Source organism: Electrona antarctica, assembly GCF_951216825.1.
Source record: "Electrona antarctica genome assembly, chromosome: 3".
Classification (NCBI taxonomy): Eukaryota; Metazoa; Chordata; class Actinopteri; order Myctophiformes; family Myctophidae; genus Electrona; species Electrona antarctica.
In genome coordinates this window covers 60224870-60237495 of record NC_136808.1, presented here as the reverse complement: position 1 = coordinate 60237495, position 12626 = coordinate 60224870, and the positions used below count along the sequence as shown (strand labels likewise).

The 12626-nt window shown below is 44.7% G+C and overlaps 1 protein-coding gene across 3 annotated transcripts; it reads left to right on the top strand.

The window, feature by feature from the left end:
- Positions 1-1757: 1757 nt before the first annotated feature.
- LOC306920517 (apoptosis regulator BAX) lies at positions 1758-12626 on the top strand. Of its 3 annotated transcripts, XM_079497317.1 has the most exons (7): positions 1758-2152; positions 4938-4986; positions 7934-8095; positions 8828-8984; positions 10184-10288; positions 11758-11871; positions 12003-12626. In XM_079497317.1, exons 1-6 carry the CDS (start codon positions 2047-2049, stop codon positions 11854-11856), a joined length of 678 nt encoding a protein of 225 aa, XP_079353443.1. In that variant the 5' UTR covers positions 1758-2046; the 3' UTR covers positions 11857-11871; positions 12003-12626. The 3 variants fall into 3 exon arrangements, with proteins under 3 accessions (XP_079353443.1, XP_079353442.1, XP_079353444.1); XM_079497316.1 differs by having other exon boundaries at positions 1759-2152; positions 11758-12626; XM_079497318.1 differs by having other exon boundaries at positions 1760-2152; positions 8828-8963; positions 11758-12626.

Below are 12626 nucleotides of genomic sequence, written 5' to 3'. Positions count from 1 at the left end.
ATGTTCCAAAGAAATGGGACAATTAAATTTAACCCATTTGGCTGGCCAGTTGAAACACTTTCATTCTTTGCTTATAGTACTGTAACTGTTGTTATACTTTAAAGGTATATTCAGTGATTTGACTTAATTCAAATATCACTTATTTTTTCTTTTTTTCTGGATAATCCTCCCTACTATAGAGTGTGCTGACCATATAAGGAGTTCCTCCCTGTCCCCAGTGAGCCCCTGGGGTCAAAAAACCCTAGTTTCAGTTTTGGTGGCGGGTGGCAAAGCCTTCATCCAATCAGGATGAGAGGGGCCTTCCTCCAATCATGATCGAGTGGGGGCGGGCCTTGGTGCACATGCTGTTGGCCTGTTGCACTTCCCCCCACTGTAGAGCGTGCATGTGCACATTTTGTTACCGGGGCGGACTGGGTGGTTTTCCAAATCACCCAAATCACTGAATGCTCCTTTAATGCTGTCCTTAGGGCTATAGTTTTGACTATTGTTTGTATGGCTTGTATCTCTCCCTGTCTCTCTCCTCTCTATCTCTCTTTATACTCCTCGCACGGACAAAGCTGGCCACCCAGAACCTAGCCTCGGTCCCAGGTTTACTTATATCAGCGAGAAGAAAACCCAAACTGCATACAAATCAAAATTACAACTTGTGATTACACGCACGCACGCACGCACGCACGCACGCACGCACACACGCACACACACACACACACACACACACACACACACACACACACACACACACACACACACACACACACACACACACACACACACACACACACACACACACACACACACACACACACACACACACACACACACACACACACACACACACACACACACACACACACACACACACATTGGGGCAGCGGTGGCCGAACGGTTTGCGGAGCGGTCTTGTTATCGGAAGGTCGCCAGTTCGAATCCCCTACCATGAAATGTTCTATGAGCAGGGTCTGGCTGTAAACAAGCATCTCGAGCTTAGTCCATTCACCCTGGGTAAACAAAGAACTTTGCTTACACACACACACACTTATTAAGTTCTTTCTATCCTAACACGACCGGATGCCGTCCAGTCCATTCACTGTCCCCCAGTGTAGAATAACCTGATGAGCAGGTTAGGTGTGTGTGTGTGTGTGTGTGTGTGTGTGTGTGTGTGTGTGTGTGTGTGTGTGTGTGTGTGTGTGTGTGTGTGTGTGTGTGTGTGTGTTTGGGAGTGGTCTTTCAAAAATACAATAGATTTAACTCCCTAGTCTTCCAGTTTCCACTGTGCTGTAAATAACAGCCTGTAGCTCTGTCCCCCCTGGGTGTTTAATAATTGCCAGCACCAGGGAACCAGAGAGTTCAGTGGCGTGACTGAGCATCCGCCAGCTTACGACAATAGGTTAGAGAATGAATAAGAATATATAATTAGTAGGCTATTACGAGTAAGGGGTGTACAATTCTTTATCGTACTGTACACTACAGGCTTGTCAGAAAAGAGAGGAAGAAGAATTAGAGCACAAAATCAAGGAGTATGAAGTACTCTACACTAGTGTGTAAAACGTAATTTATGCTGTAGGCGGTAGGCCTATAGTAGGCTACAATGATCATAGATTGTAAACATGCTATGACAGTTATGACACAGTTGTGACAAACTTTGAATAAGTCAAGGGATTCCCATGTCTTAATAGCTAGGATCTAAATTAATTTAATCCCTTGTTTGAGCCGAATCTGGGTTGGCCTGCATAGCAGCAGCACTTGCATGGGGAGCATGGATGTTAGAACGGCAGCGACATCTCGTGGCCGTTCAGAATCAGTGCAGCGCAGTGAGCACCCCGCCTGGAGGCGGTCTGTCTGCATGTTGCGCTGCACTTCCTCGTTCTTCTTCAGTCACTCACAAAACTTTTAGCCGAGGATCCGCCTGCCTGTGCCGATTTCTTACAAGATCATAATAACATTGATCTGTTTAAATAATTAATAACTGTATAGTTTGTAGATTAGTTGAGGCCTTGCGCCACTAACTGTCTGCTGGGGAGAGGAGGTGATCTGATCATCGGGGCCATGGCAGACGGCAACGCCGGAGGAGCGGAGGAGAAATCGGGAGGAGGTGAAGAGGAATGTCCCGGCGGTGCCTGTGGAGGAGCAGCGCTTGGTGCAGCGAACTTTGGTGACCTAGTTTGTTTGTTGTTATTCTTTACGATAAAATAATGCAATTTGAGACTTGTATAGTGGCTGTGGAGGCTCTGCAGGATACACGCTGTGTAAAACAACCATTTTATCTCTCGCTTTAAAACCCGATACTTGTGTTTTTAAAAACCGACTCAAAGTTAAACCTTAAGGCCTAGTTAGTGAAGCCTGGCTAATATGAGCTCTATAGTCTGGTATTGTTTGACTAACCACACGCATGGTAGCATAAAGAGAGACAATGCTTGGGAATTAGACGGGGAAACATGTTTAGATGTATATGTTATTTGTATTAAATATAAGAACATTGAAATCATGGAAAGACCAAACACAGGGGTGGGAATGCCCGGTGACGTGATCGTTGGATCACAGCTGGGGGTTTCTGGTTGGTTTGGATACAGCTCTGGAATGTAGAATAGATAAGAAACCAAGGCAACGACTTTGTGATGTCATTAAACAACCAGCTACGTCAGAGGTCTTAAAACCTTTTTCAGGTCAAGGACCCTTTAGCTGAGAGAGATGAAGCAATGAGGGACCCCCCACTACATATTATTTTGTATACAATTGTGTTGCAGGTCAAACGTTTTCATAGATGGATTCATAGATTTGACTGACACCACTATCTATCATCAGTGTTGTGTTAATTCATGTTATTTGTATACATGATCTTTTCTATTCATATGTTGTAGGCTATTTGCAGACATTTAACCTGTTAAAAACTCTCAATATTTTAGAGTTAAGAAAGACTAATGTTAGGGTTAACCTAGGTTTTAAGTGTTCAATATCAGTGCCTATCACACAAAGCCTTATCTGAGATATAAAAACAAACCAAAAAGTCTGTACTGCTCTTCCGTATGGGCTATGGGATGTCAACTAGCAGGACATTTATGGGCTATGGGATGTCAACTAGCAGGACATTTGAAACTGAAAAACATCGCAGGTGAGGTGATGATGTCATGAGGTGTTTACAGGAAACCACCTGTCTGGTTTCCAGTCTGGTACTTTGCTGCACGTGACTAGTTTCCCTTTAGTTTAATGTTACATCATTATACTAATCAGTAATCAAGTAGTGGTAGTAACAGTTGGCTTAGTGGTCATTTATTTCAGTACCATACCAATACGCCATTCAATTCAAAGGAAAACTCTTAACCCATTTAGACCTGAGGACGATTCTACAAATGTCTTCTAAATCCTAACAGTTTTCTGAAGAACGCATGTTTCTATGTCAGCCGTTCTCAAACATTTTCATGTCAAGGACCCCCATCTGAAAATATGTTGTTCCAGGGACCCCCCAGAAGCAAAGATTTGAGTTAAAAACGTTCGCTCTGAAATAATATATTCAAAGCTTTGCACTACATTTTCACGATTTTTCAAAAATAGCAGACCTACAAGCTCGTAGCGCGGCACCGAGTGCCGCGCTACGAGCTTGTAGATCTGCTATTTTTCAATAGCTAAAGCATAACATAATGCTTAAAACACCAAAAAGGGGTTCCCGCCCAAAATGGGTTAAATTAATAATCATAAAATATCAATAATCAAGAGTGGTTAATGTGTCACTCACAACACTCATGCAGGTACAAGTGGTGAGATGTGGGACACGATTCCACACGTGTATCTCTTTGACTGATATACAGACAGTGCATGTATTTGTTTTTTTCTAAACATATACTTACTCCCCTAAGTTCATACTCACTCTAATTTTAGACAGCCTGTAATTACAGTTGGGAAGTAATGTAGTGCTCTGTCTCTGTTTACACTATCTTCTGAGCAATAAGATCAAATCAAGGTCAGTGGTTCAGTGGTTTATTTTTTATTTTTGTCAAACGTTTCCAAATAGCAGATGTACAATTTAAATTATTGATTGAATACTTTATTAGACAGAAATGCAAACGGCAACAGAGTACAGTCAAACACTTTGTCTAAAAGGATAGCAGCACCAAAAATAGTCCTTGCGGTCTGGTTTCCATTCAGGTCCTATGTATTCAATTCATAAACGCTCTCAGCGGCGTGGCACGAAGTGACTTGCTGTGGAAAGCTTGTAGATCTGCTATTTTTGAAAAGCTAAGTGTTCATGCTTAGAATTGTGATTTTGACAGCATGGGCGAAGTAAAGATAAATCCACTGTTCCCTATGAAAATAAAAATAAAACCTGAAATAAAAGCATGAGAGAGAAGATTATTATTGAATTATTATTAAACTTTGACCAAAGCATCATGTCTTGTTTTCAGTAAGTAAAGATATACCAAGGAGGTTCGTGGTGTGGAATCGTGTTGAGGGAAAGACACGTTACAAAATATTGGGTTAGGTTTGGTGACGGTGTCTCAATATAAAAGGAATTACCTTCATTTAGAACAGGGGTTCTCAACGCTTTTGGCCGGGGACCCCCGGAAATGCTTTGGCAATGTCTCGGGACCCCCGCCCCGCCCCCTCCCGACCCCCAATATAAATTGACTGCTACAATAACCTTAAACCATTTTGGGCGAGAACCCCTTTTGGTGTTTTAAGCATTGTTATAATTTAGCTATTGAAAAATAGCAGATCTACAAGCTCATAGCGCGCCACCGAGTGGCGCGCTACGAGCTTGTAGGTCTGCTATTTTTGAAAAATCGTGAAAATGAAATTTTAAAAAAATCTTTTTTTTTTTAAATAATTTGGGGACCCCCTAAAATAATTTGGCGACCCCCCGAGGGGTCGCGACCCACGGGTTGAGAACCCCTGATTTAGAACACACACCACTTAACTAACAGTATCTCCTTTCCATGTTCCAGATGTTGTTGATGACCCGATCATGGAGCAAGGAGCAGTTATACTCAGAGGGTAAGTCAGTTTAAACATTTAATCATGGAGCAAAGGAGCAGTTATACTCAGAGGGTAAGTCAGTTTAAACATCATGGAGCAAGGAGCAGTTATACTCAGAGGGTAAGTCAGTTTAAAGGAGCAGTTATACTCAGAGGGTAAGTCAGTTTAAACATGGAGCAAGGAGCAGTTATACTCAGAGGGTAAGTCAGTTTAAACATCATGGAGCAAGGAGCAGTTATACTCAGAGGGTAAGTCAGTTTAAACATGGAGCAAGGAGCAGTTATACTCAGAGGGTAAGTCAGTTTAAACATGGAGCAAGGAGCAGTTATACTCAGAGGGTAAGTCAGTTTAAAGGAGCAGTTATACTCAGAGGGTAAGTCAGTTTAAACATCATGGAGCAAGGAGCAGTTATACTCAGAGGGTAAGTCAGTTTAAACATGGAGCAAGGAGCAGTTATACTCAGAGGGTAAGTCAGTTTAAACATGGAGCAAGGAGCAGTTATACTCAGAGGGTAAGTCAGTTTAAACATGGAGCAAGGAGCAGTTATACTCAGAGGGTAAGTCAGTTTAAAGGAGCAGTTATACTCAGAGGGTAAGTCAGTTTAAACATTTTGCCATCACCACCAAAAGGGCGGCATTTGTTGACATTTTAGTCATCATGGCGTCGTTTTTATTTCGCTTTAATTTCGTTGTCAGTGAAAAAAAAGGTAGTCGGAACATTTTTCGACAATCAACACTGATCTGATCAGAGAGAGAGGGAGAGAGAGAGAGAGAGGGAGAGAGGGAGGGAGAGAGAGAGGGAGGGAGAGAGAGGGAGGGAGGGAGAGAGGGAGGGAGAGAGAGAGAGAGAGGGAGGGAGAGGGAGAGGGAGAGGGAGAGGGAGGGGGAGTGGGTAAGGGCACACTGTGATGGAACAGCTGGAGAGGTACATAACATAGAGAGGGAGAGTGGGAGAGAGGGAGAGAGGGAGAGAGGGAGAGAGGGAGAGAGGGAGAGTGGGTAAGGGCACACCGTGATGGAACAGCTGGAGAGGTACATAACATAGAGGGAGAGTGGGAGAGAGGGAGAGAGGGAGAGAGGGAGAGTGGGAGAGAGGGAGAGTGGGAGAGAGGGAGAGTGGGTAAGGGCACACCGTGATGGAACAGCTGGAGAGGTACATAACATAGAGAGGGAGAGTGGGAGAGAGGGAGAGTGGGATAGAGGGAGAGAGGGAGAGTGGGTAAGAGCACACCGTGATGGAACAGCTGGAGAGGAGAGAGGGAGAGTGGGTAAGGGCACACCGTGATGGAACAGCTGGAGAGGTACATAACATAAACACACACAGGACCAGGCAGTGGCAAACCGGTTATGGACAGGGGATGTTTGAACTGACCATGTTTAGCTATAGTGGAAAAGGACCAATCAACAATAACTTAGGGGATGTAACTTAACAAAACTAGAAATGCCAACTTGCGCTTTGCACAAAAGTTGTCCATGAATGGCCTACTTGTGCGCGAGCAGAGCGTGCAACTTGCCTCTGTCCTGTCAATGAGTCTCTGTAATGATTCTGGGGGCTGAATTTGGCCCCTTCTGCCACCAGTTTGACAACCCTGGTCTATTCTACCACCCAACGTGGTCCACCCAACCAACGTGGTCCACCCAACCACCCAACCCTGGTCTATTCTACCACCCAACGTGGTCCACCCAACCCTGGTCTATTCTACCACCCAACGTGGTCCACCCAACCACCCAACCCTGGTCTATTCTACCACCCAACGTGCAAGGCTGTCTTGCCTACGCATGTTCTCTTTCCCAATGCAAGCTTCTTTGGCAAATGGGTAAATAGAAGCTTCTTTCACGTGGCAGCGGTGGCCGAACGGTTTGCGGAGTGGTCTTGATACCGGAAGGTCGCCAGTTCATATCCGAGGAGCGGCATGTTCAAATTACCACTGCTGAAGTGCCCTTGAGCAAGGCATTGAACCACTACCATGAATTGCAGGGCCTGGCTGTAAACAAGTATCTGATGCTTAGTCCAGTTACCCTGGGTAAATATAGTAACTTTGCTTTGGCAAATTGGTAAATAGAAGCGGACACTATCAGCATCCATGGACTTTTTAAGTTATATTTTAAGTTCCCTATATACAACTTTGAAACTCAAATTTGTTACGTCATCCACATATGTCCGTCTTTAGATACACATACATAGTTACGTCATCACCCAATCCCTGATTGGCCGAGCGACGCCACCAACACACGGTAGTATCTAGCAAGACGCCCTGAGGGCGAGAAGTGCACGCATCCGCCTGGGTTACGGCAGACTGCTGGGTGAGCGCTGGCGCTTTGGCATGGGGGGGTCAGATCAACATATGGAATGAATTCTGTACTGGCCATATATGAAGCGTGTCTTGAGTGTACAGTGAGGTCAGATCAACATAAAGAATGTCAGAACAGGGAGGACGTTTGGGGAGGGATCAACATATGGAATGTCAGATGTCAGCTCCATATATGAAGATCGGACCACATTAAGTGATGGTGGGGGCAGCATGTGGTAGCCTGGCTAATAAGCCAGACTCAAATCACACTGTCGTGTGGTATTTGAGTCTGGAGATGCTGTGTATGGATCTTGTTTCCCAGGGGGTGGGTTCAAACATTTTCTCTTTGACGCAATTGGTCAGAGCTACTGTCAGTCAAAGGTCTCAAGCATTGAACGTCACTGTACCAAAGCCCGCCCATATTGCATACCGTGTCCCGATTGGCCACACCAGTTCTCTGGTGTAGGAAATGGGCGTACAATTGAGCCTCTCCAGACCGTAATCCGCCGGCAGGCAATTTTTTTTTGCCAATGGCTGATTCGGTTTGGCTTATTAGCCAGGCTAAGCATGTGGACCCCGGGGCCCATGTATGAACTAAAACATCCTTTTCCATATTGTGCATCTAACCTCAGTCAATGTTTGTCCCTTCCCTTCCCTTCCCGCCCACTGATGCAGCTACGTGATAGAACGACTGGCTGCTGATGACCCCGACAGACAGGTTTCGACTGAGGACCTGGGGGGGAGACCTGACGAGCAGGACGATCCCCACATCAAAGAGGTGGTGGAACAGCTGCTGAAGATCGCTGACGAGATGAACAGGAACGCTGAGCTGGAACGGTAAAGATGTGCTTCTTCTCATGTCCCGTTGGGAGGGGAACAGAGGCAGAGCGACTCCTATTGACGCAGTGTGTTTGGACATACTAGACTCACTACTAGACCACCGCGTACCGCTGTAATTAACCCATTTTGGGCGGGAACCCTTTTTGGTGTTTTAAACATTATGTTATAATTTAGCTATTGAAAAATAGCAGATCTACAAGCTCATAGCGCGACACCGAGTGGCGCGCTACGAGCTTGTAGGATCTATGTGCATTGGATGCTTTGGATAAAAGCGCTATATAAATGCACCATTTACCAGGCTTGTATAACACCTGATGATAATTAAGCAATATCTTTGCTTAATTATCGGAACTCGCCCTGCAGGCTCGTTCCTGCAGCATCGCAGAAGTCCATTAATGACGTTAAACCACCCCTCTCGTGTAATTTTGCAATTATACAACAGTTACCCTTAGAAAATCGCTGAATTTTTTTTTTTAATGACAGATGTAGTCACTACGACCACAAATGTCCCAAGAAACTAGCTAGCCTAGCCACCGAGTTTGCTGCGCTCTGGGAGAACAGAGCAGCTGAATTATTTGTTTTGATTAGGTGTGGAGTGGTGCTCGTTTGAACCACGGCTAGAAAGGCTGTTTCAACCAATCAGATTGCTTCCTCGAAACGACCTGTTGTATAATGTTGGTTGTTGAGCCTGCTGATGACGACAATGTGTGTCTACCGTTTAACCGGCAGGCTGATCGGCCAGGCACTACAGGGCAACTGTGCCCAGGACGTCTTCATGTCTGTGGCAAGAGACTTCTTCACTGATGGCATTAGCTGGGGTCGCGTGGTCGCTCTGTTCCACCTGGCCTACAGGCTCATCTACAAGGTATGGTGTAGTAAATGCTATGTATGTGAAGCAGCTCAGAGCGCTCACTTATTTTTTCCATTTCCCCCCCCCCCCCCACCCCCCGACAGCAACGATGTACAGACATAAGACAAGTTTCTGCACAAAAGTTGTGCAGAAACCTCTCATCTCCATGTTTTACTTACTTATGTTTTTTCGTAAATGAATGCCCTACTTCATCACACTGACTGACTACAGCTGATTGAGCTTGTAGATTTTTTTAGGTGAATCCTGAAAAGTAACAGTTTTGGACATATTTTTCCACCCGACCGAGACTATAATGCAATAGCAACGTGACACAATGGAACCCGACACGAATATAAATTATATGTAGTGTTGTGTCTGGGTAGCTCAGTCGGTAGAGCGCTTGCCTTTGGACCACACGTTCATGGGTTTGATCCCTGGCTCCGCCAACTCGTAATGAGTAGCACGGCTTGGGTGCGGGAAGTGTTGGGAGCTGATGGTAGGTATGGCGCTCCACCATCTCCATCTCCGTCCATCTCCCAGGGGTCTAGTTTTGTTACGGGGACAGACTCCCGCGTGTTACCGGCTGATCCCGACAAAAGCCACTCCCGACCTACTTTCTTTGTGTGTGAACGAAGCACATAACCTGACTCCGCCAGATGGGGCAGCAGAGAGTACACTGGGTTCCCCCCCTCCTGCTCCCATCTGGGAACTCTCAGGCAGACTTGATGCTCCGGCCACAAAACGGCCTGGCCAATCAGTGGCAGCTAGAGGCGGGATCAAGGCATACACAATGCAGAGTAATCTAGTGTGAGTGGTGACACGCTTTGATCTCGCCGCAAAGCAGGTGCCTATGGGCGATAGTTCCAAACATTGCTCCTATGGCTGGAACTATCCCATTGAGATAGAATGAGCACTTCCGCATTCCATTGTTACAATGAGAGTCAACGGGAGTGTCATTACTCTCTTGCTAGATTACTCTGACACAGTGTTGCCTTGATCCCGCCTCTAGCTGCCGCTGATTGGCCAGGCCGTTTTGTGGCCGGAGCATCAAGTCTGCCTGAGAGTTCCCAGATGGGAGCAGCAGGAGGGGGGAACCCAGTGTACTCTCTGCTGCCCCATCTGGCGGAGTCAGGTTACGAAGCACAACCATTGCTGTAGACCTTGTTTTTGTAAGGAATGACTTGATTGCTAAAGTTGTTAGTGACCCCACGTTGTGCTGGGCTTCCTTCCACAAGGCGCTGACCTCCAACCATGTGGAGAACATCAGGATGGTCATCAGCTGGGTGCTGCAGTTCATCAGAGAGAAGCTCTACTCCTGGCTCATCCAGCAGGGAGGATGGGTGAGTTGGGTCCTCCTGCTTCAAACATGTTACCACCGTTTCACTTCTTAAAGGACAACTTTAGTTTTTTGTTTTGTTTTTAAGTTGTTATCAGAGAAAGTAAAAGATGAGTGTTCATTTTATTTTCATTTGCTGCTTTCTTTCGTTGTAGCGATTTTACCGGTTTCTTTTCACAGGGGGGCGGGGGCATTTGAACATGGGGCTAAATACTTTTTTTTACAACATTTTACAGTGATTTCTTTATTATTTACTATAGTCCTACTAGACCCCAGGAAATTACATTCTGGCCACAAAAGATCACAGGATCTACTGAATGTGAAGGGGGGTACTAGGGGGATGCCACATTGTGTGACAGTTTGTCACATTCAGTAGATGTGATCTTTTATGGCCAGATGTAATTTTATAGGGTCTAGTCTAGTAGGACTATAGTAAATGATAAAAAAAAGTAATCACTATAACATTTTGTACAAAAATACATATTTAGGACCATGTTCGAATGCCCCCTGTCAAAAATAGCTAAAATCACTAAAACGAAAGAAAGCAGCAAATGTAACAACATTTACGCTCATCTTTTACTTTCTCTAACAACAACCTAAAACATGAATAAATACGTTTTTAGACACTTGTAGACCATATCCATGGTCATCATATGGGCATACCTAACAATGGATGCGAAAATTTCCATTTTTGTGTGTTTTACTAATTTTATATCAAAAGTCCATAAAAATCCAATTTTAATTACTTCCTTTGAATGAAAACATGACGCGTGATGACGTGTGGAGTCCTGGGGGCGGGGCATGAGGAATAACCCATTCAACCCATTTTGACCTGAGATCAGATTCTAAAAATGTCTTCTACATCCTGACAGTTTTCTGAAAAAGCTATGTTTCTATGTCAGTCGTTCTTCGATTTTTCAAAAATAGCAGACCTACAAGCTCGTAGCGCGCCACTCGGTGGCGCGCTACGAGATCTGCTATTTTTCAATAGCTAAAGCATAACATAATGCTAACACAAAAATGGGTTAAAAAGCACCAAATAAAAACTATTCATATAGTTGATGCCTCATTCATCATTCTACAAGGTTGATTTCTCATTTCCATTAAAGACCAAATCAATTATTCCAAATAAAGATGGTGTCACTTTATCGCTGTGTAATATTCACGTTCTGTGTGGACGTACTAATGACAAAAATCACATTCCGTGCTCAGCCAATCAAATCATCACGATGGGGTACACACAGACACACAAAGCTGGGCATAGGAGGGGCTAGTGCCCCTCAAAAACTGTAAAAAAGTACAGTGTTTTTGTGGCAACTTAATTACATGAAACAAATCTCCCTGGTGTTGTAAGAGTGTGTTTATAGGGTCTAGTGTGTACCCTGGTGTTGTAAGAGTGTGTTTATAGGGTCTAGTGTGTCATCTGTACGTTTGGAAGCTGACTGTGTCCCTTGTTGTGTTGTGTTCCTTCAGGAGGGTGTGATCAGAGGCATCTCTCAGTGGAGGACGGTGGCTGTAGTGTCATTGGTCGCGCTGGTGGCCGCCTTCGCTTTCTACAGGAAGACGCGCTGACGTCACACTCCCAAGGTGGTCCACCTCACCTCTAAAGTTTGGGGTTGGTGGTAGTAGACGTCACCCCCACCTCTCTCTGGGGGGGGGGGGGGGGGGGTAAACCTGGGGCTGAAAAAGAGATGGTTTGTTGATTTAATGTCTTCCAGAAGCTCAACCATCTTGTCAGAACCTGCTTGGGTGGGGGACCAGTGGTTCGGAGTGGCCCCAGTGGCTGCCAAACTTCTCAGGTATCGAAGGACAAAAAGGCCATCATCACACTCCAGTTTTCCTCTTTGGACATCTACGCGTCAGTCAGTCAGTCCGTGTTTTCCATGGAACAACCCTGAGCGTGTTCTGATCAAACTGTAATAGTCTTTATTGTGGGGAAAGTAGTTTAACATATGGAGTGTAAGCACTGTACACTTGAGGGGGAGGGTAGACTTTTGGAATTGCAGGGGAAAAAACCTTTTTCTATCTCTGGGAAGATGGTGTTGGCTGTGAATAAAATACTGTTTTTTTTTAACCACTCAAGTGACATTTCAGATAATTGCTCAAGTATTTATTATCGCCAATTTAGATTTAGGGTTCTCCATGTTTTATTTTTATTTTAATGTTGTAAATGAATTTGATTGGACTATATTATATTGGGTAAATTATAAGAACGGTGACACCATCTTTAATTGTTGTCAACTTGTACTGTATGATCATGCCCATTTGACCAAAATGCTTTTTATGTATTTAATTTTTTATTGGAGGATGTTTCTCAAAACAATAAAAATGTTCCAATCAAA